We start from the raw sequence: 14,388 nt of genomic DNA on the forward strand, positions 1-14,388 counted from the left end.
TTGGTACTGGGAACAGTGTTTTTGGCTACAGGTACTCATTTATTTGGGGAAAAAGTAAGTGCTACAGTGAGCAGCATTCTGGAAAGAAAAGGTCAGTGGCATGAATTTAAACAGAATCTCTGTCTGCTTTTGGACATTTCTAATGATTTTGCACAGTACCTGGTATATGCAATAAATGTTTGTTGAGTGCCTGCTTTAAAAATTTCCCCTGGAATTGTCCCAATCTAGGATAGAAAGTATGAAGTCCCATTATTTACCTGTAGCCCATTATGAGCCTTTACCCGTTACTACTTCACTGGAACTGGAAGGAGTTAACTATGTGGGAAATAATGACACAGTTCCTATCTATTGAACTTTGAAATCATCCACAGCCTGGGGGATCTGTTGCTTTACCATTGAAATGCTGCCACCTCCCGGATAGGGTGTGACAAGTGACCAGCAGCTGTGGACGGCTTCCTGAGAATGGGAGCCAGGGGGAAGCCTGCCAGCCCTGTGGCAATCAAAAGCAGGAATCCAAACCCCTGTTGAGGCTGAGTTCTCATGCAAGGTTTGGTCCACCCCTGTTTGGACCCAGCAGGTTTGATGAACTGTTGGGAAATGACGTAAAACTCTCCTTGACCTTTCTGGAGGGTGGGTCACAGCATCAAGCCAGTATGGCGTGTTCTCGTGACAGGTTGCTCTTTGATCCTGAGATTCCTCACTTGATGTGGGCATTGAGAACCATTTTTCAAGATTTCTTCTCAGCAATCTGAGAGGACTTTGCCCTGCTTTGTTTTAGAGATTTGGTGCAAGCACAGTCGAGGGTGGGACTGAGAGAGACTTCTATTATAGGGTCATATAATATTATATGGGTCCCCCAAAATTATATATTATATATTATAGGGTCCCCCAAAGAGGACCCAGCATGGATGACAGGTTTGAGGGCTCAGCATATGATGGGAACAGTGGTTCCCACTGAGTGTAACTCCACCTTCTTCATTCCCCAAATCAATCTTTATTTCGAGTCTTCATAGAATTTGTTATTCATTTTAATGAGATATCAATAGAACTGATGGTATGACTTTGAATAGATTTCTATTTGGAAAATGGGAAAAGATTTAAGAATAACTCTCCTTTTAAACTTAGTCCACATCCTTGGTTCTGACTGTGCTAATTGCCAATTTGATATGGAATTTTAAGTGTAGCATTTAGAGTCCTCATTTATCCTTAAAAGTAAAAGTCTGTTTACTTCCTGCAGAGGACAATTTTTCTTGCCATCTAACCCGTGAAAGAGCATCTTATAAATCAAGTGTATATCTTATATCTCTTGAGGAAGCATTTCTGCAGGCTTCATAAGCCTTTAGTGGAAAAGGATTCTATAACCATCGTGTCTAAATGTTTGTAGTAGAGGGTAGTATATAACATGAAACATATATCTCTTGAGGTCTTTGTCTGAAACCAAACACTGTGATTTTGTTTTGCTCAGCCATTTAAAGTACCTTCTTTTTTTTTCTTTTAGCATTAAAAAAAGACTGACCCCAAGTCAATCTTAAAAATTTCTCCATGTAGAGGTTTTAGATTCATTCCTCTGTATCACCCCCTGCCCTGACCCAAGCTCCACTCCCCTCATGATTCCTCCCAGATTTCCCTTCCTTTAGTCTGTGCCTCATCCAGCTCTTGTCCACACCTCTGAGCTCTCGTAAAGAGAGAAAAACCCAAAAGAACTTCTTGGCCAGTACATCACTGAGCAGAATCCTCGTCTCTGAAACCTCAAAAGCCTCTCCATTATCCAAATTCATTTGAGGCTTTAGAATCTGTATCATAGGGTTCCTGTAATTTTTGATCATAACTGATTCCCATATGCTCTTATCGCTTCCCTTTCTGCCACCCAACCACCTGTACCCTATAGTAACAATAGATTTGCCCTGAACAGAACTTTTACTTCTTCCCATATTGTCCATCAAGCCTTGCTGTACATGGCCTTGAGCCTCCGTTTCCTTGTTTATTAAATAGAGAAAATATGAGCTACCTCAGAGTATTGTTGTGGAGATTAAATAACTGAGCTGTCTATAAAAACTTTAGCCATTCTTGATACATAATCAGCTCCCCAGAATGTGGTCCTCTTGGGCTTCCCAGGTGGCGCCAGTGGTAAAGAACCCGGTAAAGAATGCAGGGGACGCTAGGGACTGGGGTTTTATCCCTGGGTGGGAAAGATCCCCTGGAGGACGGCATGGCAACCCACTCCAGGATTCTTGCCTGGTGAATCCCATGGACAGAGGAGCCTGGTGGGCTACAGTCCATGGGGTCACAAAGAATTGGACATGACTGAAGCACCTGGGCATGCAGCATGCAGTGTCCTGGCTTGTGTTTACTGGGTAGAGTCCTACCCATTTTTCAAAAGTTCAGCCTGAGTCTCACTATCTTCAGGAAACCTTGATCATCCTGATTGTCACTAAACCCCCCTCTCCCCAGCAGCCCTACAGACTGTAGTTCTGCTTCTGTGATGGCTCTTGCTTGGATGGCCTGACAGCTGTTAATTATGTGTGTGCTTGGGCCATTTACGTTTGTAAGCGTTATGAGTTGAGGACAGGAACTATCTTATTTTGTACCCCACCTGCACCTCATGGAACTTACCAGTTCACAAAATAGGTGCTCAGCTAACTTGCTTTACATGACTGAGGGTTGGAGGGCAAGTTCAAGTCCTGGCCCTTCTTACCATTGGGTTTTCCAGGCAGAGAAGGGGCCTTAGAGCTCTTTGTTTCCAGAACTTTTGCAGACAACCTGGATAATCTCAGCACCTACCATTTTAGCAGTCTTAATGCAGGCAGAGGCCTGGATTCCTGTCCTACTTGGGGAAAAATCGGGCAGAACTACCCCTTCCCATCAAGGAGTTCTGGGTTACAGCAGCTGGCTTCAATTTGGGCTTTAAGTCCTCTGCTGGCCCTGGAAAATCTTGATCTGGATGGTTGGCTCTGGTTTCTTCAGGCTGTCACGCACAGCCCTTCAAAAGTCAATGCAACTATGTCAGGGAGTAACCACAAGAGGGCAGTAAAGCTCCATCGTTATACAGGAGTTGAATGCCAGAAGACAAACGTTTCAAAGCAGAAGAAAGAATAAGAATATCCTGAACTCTTTCACAATCAGGATTCTGAAAGACTTCAGGGCAGCAAGCTGGTTCAGGTCACCAGAGTCTTCCCAGGCCTAAGACCCGGAAGCAGCAAATTAGGGACTCTGACAAGCTCCCCAAATCTCTTCCCAGCCTGTTATTTTTGGTGCTTCGTTTCACCTGGAGAAAGTCATCCTCCAGTCTTCATGCAAATATTCTATGGAGGAGTTTGCTGCTGCTGCTATCTGTCTTAAAAGTAAAAAGAGGAGCTATTATCACCTTTTGTCTAAGGAAACTGAGGCTCAGAAAATGAAGCAACTTGCTCAAAGGCATGCCAAGTTCATGGTGGAACCGTAGTTCCAGATTCTTTGCTCATTCCTTCTAGTTTTCAGTTGTTTATATTTGTAAGGTTTGTGAGTTTCTTGAGCAAAGACTACAGCTCATTTGTCTTTTTGCCTCTGCATGCTGCTCCCTTAACCTTTAGGACTGTGAATGGGTGTGCTGTATATGACTCTGTCCCTTAGGAGTTGGATTCTATGACCTGTCTTATCCCCTCTGTCTTAGTAGTTCTGTGATTTGGAGGCACAGCCCTAACAACGACAGTGGTGGCCCTGAGTGATCCTACTGGCTGAACATTTCAACAAGGGCAGCCACTTGGCTGCCAGCCTGTGACAATCCATCATTAGTAATGCAGGGAGGGCGGAGGACAGTTGGACAGTTTCTCAAAGTGTGCACCAGCATCGCTGGCATTATGAAAGTTGACTTTGGGGGAGGAGAACGAACATGTTTAATTTTAGTAGTTGTGAATATAAACACATGCATTATTATTTATACACACATACACGTATGTAATGTTGCATAGAATGAGGTCAGCTTTTAAGGTAGTTTATTTAAAGAAGAACATTAAGTAACAATATGGTGTAATGAAACAGGTATACCATTGAGTGAAGTTCAAGGAACTGTGGTGGGACTTTCCTGGTGGTTCAGTAGCTAAGACTGCGCTCCCAGGGCAGGGGGTCCAGGTTTGATCCCCGGTCAGGGAACTAGATCCCAGACTACAACTAAGATCCCACATTCCGCAGCTAAAAGATTCTGCCTGCTGCAGTGAAGACTGAAGATCCCACATGCTGCAACTAAGACCTGGCGCAGCCAAATAAATAAATACATTTTTTAAAAAGGGACTGTGATGAGGTGGGAAGATGCTGAAGTCACAAAACTATTTCATATTTGGCTCTGTGACCCTTAAGCCATGAAGCCCTAAGTTGCCGACCTTAAACAAGTCTTGGTTTTCTCATCTGTAAAGTCAGAGAAGAATTCTTGCCCTCCTTAACTCAAATGAGAACAAATGAAAGCACAGTGAAGTCTGGAAAAGTGTCCAGTGGTGCTGTATCACGATTCCCACTTGCACCCAGCTCTCCCTGGGATCTCCTCTTTACCACCACAGAGGGGGCCCCTCAACTAGCATCCGGTTCCCAGATCCCAAGGACCGAGTCCAGTCCTGCTTGTTGTCCACATCTGGGCCTGCCATTCTGAGGAGGAGGAGGAAGGAGGGGCTGGAGAAACCCTGGAATCAATCCAGGAACAAGTTCCAACACGTCACTGTTTGCTTTGTCATCCTGATTCAATGACCTCATACAAGGAAGGGAGGGAGCAGAAGGAGCTGTTCTCTCCCAGATACCTAAGGAGGCTTCTGACATCTCCTGTTTTCCTTGTCATGAGAAGAGCAGGCGCCAGGCTGCGATTTTTAAGGTCTGAGCTAATGCTGGAAGCGAAGGAGAACAGCACCTCCCATAACTGGCCAGACTCTGCTTCTTGGGGAGCTGCTTGGAGCAGAGGGGCAGAGGTGGCTGCGATGGGCATCGGAATCCAGGCTGTTGCCCCTACTCCCCGGAGGGCTCGAGAATACACAGCCTTGTCCCCGGGTTCTGAGCAATCTCAGCGCTACTTGGGTGAACCCTAAGGATTGGCAGTTAGCTGTCCCTGAGGCTAGGACAGCTCCTGGACTGGTTTTTCATCTGGTCCCCAAGGGACAGCCACTAGAGTTGACAGAGGCTTCAGTGACCCTAGTGTTGTCATCCTCATATACGCTGCACCTTCACGTACAGTATCCAGTGAATACTTTCTGAGCATCTACTGTGTACCAGGCCTTTTGGGGAAATGAGACAGCTGTGTGTATAAAAAGGCTGCATGGGACCTTAGACTCACCTTACCATGGAGCTTGCTGTTGTCCTTACCATCTTCTCTGGTGGCTCAGACAGTAGACAATCTGCCTGCAATATAGGAGACGGGGTTCCGATCCCTGCATCGGGAAGACCTCCTGGAGAAGGGAAACGCAACCCATTCCAGTATTTTCGCCTGGAGAATTCCACGATGGAGGAGCCTGGTGGGCTATAGTGCTTGGGGTTGAAAAGAGTCAGACACGACTGAGTGACTAACACACGCACACACACACACACCAATCTCTTCTGCTACCCTGAACTTAATATTTAAATGAATTATCTTGTCAGCCAAACAAACTGCATTTGTAAGGTGTTCATTTCCAAGTTTTTTGTAATCAGACATTTATGTAACTGCAAATAAGTGCTTCTGATCAACACAAGATAACATTATGATACTGAATATCTAGTCACACAAAAGCAAAGAGATTCAGCATTTTTGCTATCCTATTTATCCTGGTTGGGCTTTTTAAAACTTGAAAAGTAGCTGGCAGTCCACCTGGGGAATCAGTTCAAGGTTTTTGAGGCAGTGACATCTCAGTTTGGTTTAGAAAGATAAGCAAGCTGTCACAGGCAGGAAGAAAGAGATCCCTGCAGGCAGAGGGCGCAGAGCGATCCAGGTGCTGGGCCCAGCAGCTCCATCCCTGGGCTGGTCAAGGGCATCAAGCTGTGGCTTGAACTCAGTGGGGTGGAAGCTGCGGTTTGGGATGGAGCTGATGAGGGTGGAGATGGGAACCAGGAATCTTATAGTTGAGTCTAGTCATGTGATGGTCCTGGAGAAACCGAGGCAGGAAATACCACTGGAGTCCCTTTGGTTCCCAACGGCAGGAAGGAAAAAGATAGCAGAGGTCAAGCCAAAACTCTGCCCCAGAGCTGGCTGGAACCCCGTCTCCCACCCTGGCTGCCCCGCCCCTTAACTCCCAGAGCAAACCATTTTTCTCTGATTTTTTGGCTCATCTCTTAAATGTTCCAGAGTCAGAACAGGCTGTGCCATGGTTGAACAAACCTGTTGAACAAATAAACAAGGCAGGCCGTGGGGCTGGGAAAGCACCAGACGTGGGCCCCCAACCAGACCCATGACTTCGGTAAGTCTGTCCCAAGCCTGGGCCTCGGCTTCTTCCTTCAGCCATGAGAGGTGGGAGCCTGGCAGTTTGAGGGGTCCCTCCTAGCTCTGTGATATAAGCAAGTTGCCCACAGAGAGGAAAACTCCAGAGCTGCGAGTTCAAAAGAAGCCTCCTTTCTTCTCACTACCCAATGCAGCTGAGGGCAGAGAGAGGGGAGATCTGCTGCTGCTGCTGTTAAGTCGCTTCAGTCATGTCCAACTCTGTGCAACCCCATAGACGGCAGCCCACCAAGCTCCCCCGTCCCTGGGATTCTCCAGGCAAGAACACTGGGGTGGGTTGCCATTTCCTTCTCCAATGCATGAAAGTGAAAAGTGAAAGTGAAGTCGCTCAGTCGTGTCCGACTCTGAGTGACTCCATAGACTGCAGCCTACCAGGCTCTTCCGTCCATGGGATTTTCCAGGCAAGAGTACTGGAGTGGGGTGCCATTGCCTTCTCCGAGGGGAGATCACCTCGTGGCAAATATTGAAACCAAAGGACATCCGTTTACTCGTTCACTCATCAAACACTAACCGAGTGTCCAGTCTGCTGGGTGCTGTGCTGCCTGCCCCTTCCCTCCAGGAACATACTAGGGCTTATAAATGCTCCGGCTGAGGAGACAGGGTCACAGTTCTTGTGTGTAACTAGTTCTCACCACCTCAGGGCCTTTGCTCCTGCTGTCCCCATCCCCTAGACCACCAACCCCTCCTTCCTCCTCCTCCAGGCTCAACTTCAGCTGCATTTCCACTGCCTACCCTCTAAGTGATAGGCTTCCCCATTTCTCCGTGTCTCTCTGGCCACACTGCATCACCCTCATAGAATTTATGGCAGTTTGTATGCATGTCTGTCCTTCATTTAGTCATTGATTTTTTTCACCTTTTTGACTTGAGTATCAGCTACCTGAGGGCAAGAATTCTGTGTGCATTTTTCTTTTTCATTTCTCATTTGCATTTCTGTTTGCATTTAGCAGCATATACTTATGGAATTTGGCATGTGCTGGATTTTTTTACATGGACTACCTTATTTAGTCCTCTTGATAGCCCTAGGGGAGAGGCATTGCTGTTCTCTACATTTTGGAGTGAAGAGACAGATATCCAGAGGATGTTAAGTATCTTGCGGTTGGCAGGGCCGAGTTTGGACCTCATCTTTTAATTTTAATTCTATTTAATTGTTATATGTCTTTAGTTTTTTTATGGTATACATTTTAAGACTTTTTTTGATGTGGACCATTTTTAAACTCTTTCTTGAATTTGTCACAACATTGCTTCTTTTTTATGTTTTGTTTTTTGGCCTTGAGGCACATGGGATCTTAGCTCCCTGAGCAGGGATTGAACTCACACCCTAAGAAGGCAAAGTCTTAACCACTGGACCCTCAGGGAAATCCCTCAGTCATTTTGTAGAATGTCCTTTTGCTTGGGTTAGTCTGATGTTTGTTAGTGATTGGATTAACGAGTCTCAGTTGGCAGGAGTCTCACAGAAGTGCTACTGTGCATCTCAGTGCATTGTATCAGGAGCCACCGTGATCTCTGTGTGTCCCGGAACTGGTGACGTTAACTTCCATCATTTGGGTAGGGAGGTGTCGGCCAGGTTTCTCTGTGGTAAAGTTACTGTTTTTCGCTTTGTAATTAGTAATTTAAGAAGAGATACTTTAAGCCTGCCCTCAATAAAATTTTCCATCTATTTTTTATTTATTTGATTAGTTATTTGATTTCGGCTGTGCTGGGTCTTCTTTGCTACTCGGCCTTTTCTCTAGATGCGGCGAGAGGTGGCTACTCTCTAGTTCTGTGTGAGGGCTTCTCATTGCTGTGGCTTTTCATGTTGCAGAGCACAGACTTTAGGGAGCTCGGGCTGCAGTATTATGGCATGTGGGCTCAGTAACTCCAGCTCCCGGACTCTAAAGCACAAACAGAGTTGTGGCACAGTGGCTTAGTTGCTCCACGGCATGTGGGATCTTCCCGGACCAAGGATCACACCCATGTCTCCTGTATGGGCAGATGGATTTCTTACCACTGAGCCACCAAGGAAGCCCCGAACTTTTCCACCTGTTGATGATTGTTGACTGAATCAAGAATTAGTTGTAAAATCAAGATCCTGGCTCTGATTTTAAGGCTGGTGTCTGTATTTCAGAATGATAGCATAGGATGGAAGGGAGGAGGAAGCAAGAGACAACATCTGACTCTATAAACTGTTTCTCAGATGTCTATCATGGAAAATGGAAGGTGACTGATACTGACTTTCTAACCCTATTAAGAAAAAAACTGAGGGGGTGGAGGATTGGGAGCTTAGGACCAGTACATAACCACTATTAATACTATGTATAAAATGGGTACTAATGAGAACCTACTGTATACTGCAGGGAACTCTACTTAATGATCTGTGGTGACCTGAATGGGAAGGAAGTCCAAAAGTGAGGGGATATATGTAGACGTATGGTTGATTCACTTTGCTGTACAGTAGAAAGTAACACAACATTATAACGCAACTGTGTTCTTATAAAAATTAATTCTTTTCTTTTTTTTTTAATAAAAATTAATTTTAAAAAAGGAAAAAAACGACCTGGGAAATCAGACTGGATTTTAAGCAATAAAAGCTTTTAATTCCTAATGGAATGGCTGTGATCCAAAAGTCTACAAATAATAAATGCTGGAGAGGGTGTGGAGAAAAGGGAACCCTCTTACACTGTTGGTGGGAATGCAAACTAGTACAGCCACTATGGAGAACAGTGTGGAGATTCCTTAAAAAACTGGAAATAGAACTGCCTTATGATCCAGCAATCCCACTGCTGGGCATACACACTGAGGAAACCAGAAGGGAAAGAGACACGTGTACCCCAATGTTCATTGCAGCACTGTTTATAATAGCCAGGACACGGAAGCAACCTAGATGTCCATCAGCAGATGAATGGATAAGAAAGCAGTGGTACATATACACAATGGAGTATTACTCAGCCATTAAAAAGAATATATTTGAATCAGTTCTAATGAGGTGGATGAAACTGGAGCCTATTATACAGAGTGAAGTAAGCCAGAAGGAAAAACATAAATACAGTATACTAACGCATATATATGGAATTTAGAAAGATGGTAACAATAACCCTGTGTACGAGACAGCAAAAGAGACACTGATGTATAGAACAGTCTTTTGGACTCTGTGGGAGAGGGAGAGGGTGGGAAGATTTGGGAGAATGGCATTGAAACATGTAAAATATCATGTAAGAAACGAGTTGCCAGTCCAGGTTCGATGCATGATACTGGATGCTTGGGGCTAGTGCACTGGGACGACCCAGAGGGATGGTATGGGGAGGGAGGAGGGAGGAGGGTTCAGGATGGGGAACACATGTATACCTGTGGCGGATTCATTTTGATATTTGGCAAAACTAATACAATTATGTAAAGTTTAAAAATAAAATTAGAAAAAAAAAAATTCCTAATGGAATAAGAATTTCTCCTTATCTAGCACTAAGTCCCAAACACCATACCAGCCGTTAAGCAGACACAATGTTTTTAGCCCTCGTAACCACTCTTTGAAAGAGTACTGTAATCTCCAATTTATAGTTGAAGAAACTGAGATCAGAAGAGTGGAGGTGTGTGCCTAAAGTTATACATCTGGGAGTGGAAGAGTGTGGATTCTGACTAAGATCCGTTGGGCTCCACACTCTTACTCTTTTTAGAGGGAAGGAGCTTGGGGTCATGTCATGGCTTGCAGCCTCAACACACATCCCGCCAGTGCCAGTTTTCAATGAATTCCCAGCTTAAGAGTGAGGTAATTCCCACTCCCCACGTGGATGTTAAGCCCTGGAGTCCTGCAAAGAGGCTGATGAGGTCCCATTGCGGTGATCTTCTGGCCCCAGCCAGCTAGTCCTTGAACCCTAGCAGCCCCCTGGCTGGAGTGTCCTGAGAGGACCTCCCTCAGCTCTGCTACTGCCCCTGCGGCCCAGGTGGCAGGGCCATCCAGACATTGACTCAACAGTTCGCCTTGCCTGCCCAGCACGGCTGCATGTCCCGTGCTTAGAAAGGCAGGAAACTGAACTCCGGTATTTTAGAAAGTCTTTTAACAATAAGCTTGATTAAAAGGGGGTTTTCCAGTTAACCCTGGAGAATTTCAGTTAACCAACGACTTATTGTGTTCTAGTTCTTTGAAATGTGGTTATCTATGTTCATTGTGTATTTAGGGTAAATCTCATTTGCCAGACGATTCAATTAAACAGGATTTCCCTAAAGAGGGAAATCCTAAAATTACCGTTTGGTATAAGCCACAGAACCAGAGAATAACTATGTTGAAAAGGTTTTAGGGATCATTTAATAGGATTTTTTTATTGTTCAGATGAGGAAACTGAGGCCCAGAGAGGACTATAACTTACCCAAGGTCACATGGCTTATTATTGACATAACTATTAACTAGGAACCTCACATCCAAAGTGCTTTCTGCCACATCAAGAATAATTACAAGGCAGGAAACCTTTATGTCTAGGGTTACCTGCAGGCTGAATTTATCTTGAGGTTGTGTCTTTTGTTTGTCCTGTACAGTGTTCTAAAAGTTGGGATGTTTCCTGTAAGAATCCACATTTGGTGTTTCTTTGGGAAAGCTGCACAATCCGGCCACACTGAGCCCAGTGGCAATGAAGTGGGGGCTGGGCTGCAGCAAGCCTTCTGGAGTGGGGTCATGGGATCTACATTCCTCCATACCCTGTCAGCTCACACCTGGGTAAGCTGACATTTCATGCCCTGCTGGTAGCTCCAGGCATTGGGATTTGGGTTCTCTGCTTTCTGGTGGAAGGCACTCCTTAGTTAATTAAAATAAATAAATAAATAAAAGAGGGCTGGAGTGGCCAGACTGAAAAATAGGGGAGACAATGAGGGATCAGAAACACTCGTGTTACATGCCAGGGTGCAGTGCCGGGCATGCAGCTGGTCCCAGGCAAGCTCAGATCAGGAGCTAGAAAGAGCTCCAAGAGCTTCTCATTACGGTGAAAAAGGTCAAAAGTTCAACAGCAATAGGAGGGACTTCCTTCAGGGTCCAGTGGCTAAGACTTTGTGCCTCCCAATACAGGGTGCCTAGGTTCGATCTCTGGTTGGGGAACTAGATCCCATATGTCTCAAAGGAGTTTGCATGCTGTAACTAAAGGTTTTGCACGCTACAATGAAGATCGAAGATCTTGTGTGCCACAACTGAGACTTGGCACACCAAATAAATAAATATATATAAAGAAAGAAACAGCAAAAGGAGATATAGCACCTGGCAAGATAATATGTACTGATAAAGTGAGTGGAACAGGAAAGATGTGCTCGAGTAGTTCAGATGGTCAAGGAAGTGCTAGTAGAGGTGGAACCTGACTCAGAAGTTGACTTATTTTAAAGAATGGAGACACTGTGGGCAGAACAACTAGCCAGGGAGCTATTTCAGCCAGCAGAGCCAAGAGCCACGGTTAGGTGAGTGGAGACAGAGAGGGAGGGAAGAGGTGGAGGCCAGAGAGACATCCCCCAGTGGGGATGGACAGGGTCGGATGCCTGCACGGAGGAGAGAGAAAGAGAACAGTCAAAGCTGGTGGATCCTTTGTGCCTGGGTGACCAGGAGGAGGTCATGCCCCAAACAGAGAAGGGGAGCTGGAAGGAAAAGCTGGATGGGAAATGATGAAGAATTTATTTCTAGACATGTTGAGTTTGAGGTGATAACAGGGTCAGGCAGGTCCAGGTGAGGAATCAGAATGCAGACCCAGAGCATGCCCCCAACCCCCAGTAAGCACTTTACAATCTGGCCTCCGTTTGCCCATTTGGGAGTGAAATCCTTAAACATATAGACACGCTGATTAAAAAAAGGAGGCCTACGTAGGGGAGGGGAACAGCAGAAGGGAGTGGTGAGCATGGTTGGGAGGAAACTGGTGAGAAGAGATACATCTATGAGTACTCAGTTCTTTTGTGCTGGAGCTTTTAATCTGGGGTCTTGGGACACCTAGGGTCTCATGCACAGCCCTGTCCTTAGAGGCAGAACTGAAGTGTGTGTGTGTGTGTGTGTGTGTGTGTGTGTGTGTGTAGTGGAGGGATGGGAGTTGCCTAAGGACATTTTTTGGAAAGAGGGTGCATAACTTTCATTAGATTCTCAAAGGGGACTTGTCTCCCTGGCAAAGTTGAAAACCACTGAAATGGAAGCCCCTGCAGTCCCCCTGGTGGATCTGGAACACAGTGGTACCATTTATCCTGGTTCCCTGTCATTTTTTTTTTTTTCCAGATCCTTGCCTAGAAGTGTATTCTAGCCGGCCTCTCTCACCCGGAACAGGGGAAATGTCCCTCCTCCTTAAAGGCCTCTTTTTTGGGGTGGGCGTGGCTGAGTGAGTCCCCGAAGTCCCTGGGGTGCAGCGGAGAGGGGTCGAGGAGGCACAGCTTCCAGGGGACGGGAGGGGGAGGCTGCGGGGAGCCGGAGCGGATGTCACGGCTTACCTCAGAGCCTGAATTAGAAGGCTGAAAAAATCACAGCAGGAAATAACGTGGTGCCTAAAATAGAAGCATCAACTGGGAGAGAGGCCGGGAGTAGGTGGCATTTGAGGCTCCCGCCGCGTCCTCCCCAGCGGCTGCCTGACAAGCGCGTCGGAGGAGGAGGCGTGCGGATGAGCAATGGGGCCAGAAAAGGCCAGAAAGGCCGAGGCCGCGTTTCTGCTGGGGAGGAGGGAAGGAGCCTCGGAAAACAGCCACAGTCTGAGGAGCAGAAGGGACCCTGCTGTCCTGGTCGTCTTCCCGACCCCCGCCCACACACCTCCACCGTCCCCCTAACCTCCCCCATCCCCCTAACCTCCCCCTTCCTTCTCACCACCCCCTAACACACACACACAAAGCCCCCTCTCCCCTTCCTCTTCCTTCCAGCACCTTCGGTCTCTCACCTTGCCCACTGCCTCAGCCTGGCCACCCCCTACCTTTTCAGCACCCCTCCCTCCTCTGTCCTTCCCCCAAAGTCCCCTCCAGGCTTGTCACCTACAGCAGCGCCTCCACTTCCACCCCCTCCCACTGGCCCTGCCCCTCTTCTCCAAGCCCCTGGACTGCAAGGCCTTGGTCTCCAGACAGGAAGCTGCCCGCAGGTCCTCGCTGCCTTCCTGGGCCACGTAATCAGAGGTCATTCTAGGAGCAGCAGTGCTCAAGGTCAGCCTCCCTCTGCCTGACTGTAGTAACCCCTCTACCACCCCAAGCCCAGCCCCTTTCCCTCCTCTATGAGACTGCCAGGGCCTGGTGCCTTGGGAAAGGCCCCAGGCAAGGGTTGGGGGTCCTTCACCTAGACTCTGGCCTCAGGAAGGTTTGAGACCACACAAAACCTTTGCCTGCAGACCTGGGCTGGCCCTCCTTCCATGGCCACGTCTATAGAGAGGACTCTCAGAACTGTTCCCTGACTGTTGGTTCTCCCGTGCATACATACTCAGAGCAAACAGCCAGGCACAAAAACAGTAATGGCCACACTACTTATAGAGCGTTTATGTGTACATATTAACTCACTAATCCTCACAACCCCCCGAAGTAGGTATCTTTATCATTCCCATTTTATGGATGATGAAACTGAGGTTAAGACTCTTTCCTTCCACTGCAGGGGGCTTGGGTTTGATCCCTGGTTGGAGAAGTTCTACATGCCTTGAGGAACAGACAAAGAAAAACAAAATTTTTTTAATTATGTAAAAAAAGAAAATGATGAATTAACTTGGCCATATTCACGGAGCTAGTCAGGGGAAGGGCCAGGCTTTGGGCCCAGGGGGTCTAACTGCAGGTCCTAACTGAATTTCACACACCATTGCCTCTCAGCTTAGTGCTGTTCTACGCAGCTCTTTTTTTCTAAAAAAGTGGATTTTTTTTTTTTTTTCTGAAAATAAGCATAAGGTATTTGAGATTCTAAGCATGATGAGTGCTTGGAAATTTCAATTTTTTAAAAAATCAGATAGTTTTATTTTTACTTCTCTGGGTTGTTTTTCCCCCCAGCTGTTGCTCTTCTGAAAACAAGTGTTCTCATTTTTGCC

The 14,388-nt window shown here is 46.5% G+C and overlaps 1 protein-coding gene across 3 annotated transcripts in view; it reads left to right on the forward strand.

Moving 5' to 3' along the window:
• SLC4A1AP (solute carrier family 4 member 1 adaptor protein) overlaps nt 1–14,388 on the forward strand; it is a 75,716-nt gene that overhangs the window by 27,906 nt on the left and 33,422 nt on the right. The window contains exon 13 of one of the 3 annotated variants that reach the window (XM_070379294.1): nt 8,946–9,247. The exons of 1 other annotated variant lie outside the window; for it this stretch is intronic. In XM_070379294.1, coding sequence (XP_070235395.1) covers nt 8,946–8,998 — 53 coding nt within the window. In that variant the 3' untranslated portion in view covers nt 8,999–9,247. Of the gene's footprint in view, nt 1–8,945; nt 9,248–14,388 lie in introns of those variants that run through there. One more of the 3 variants, XM_070379291.1, reaches the window with a different exon arrangement.

The sequence above is a fragment of the Bos mutus genome, chromosome 11 (assembly GCF_027580195.1).
Source record: "Bos mutus isolate GX-2022 chromosome 11, NWIPB_WYAK_1.1, whole genome shotgun sequence".
Taxonomy (NCBI): domain Eukaryota; kingdom Metazoa; phylum Chordata; class Mammalia; order Artiodactyla; family Bovidae; genus Bos; species Bos mutus.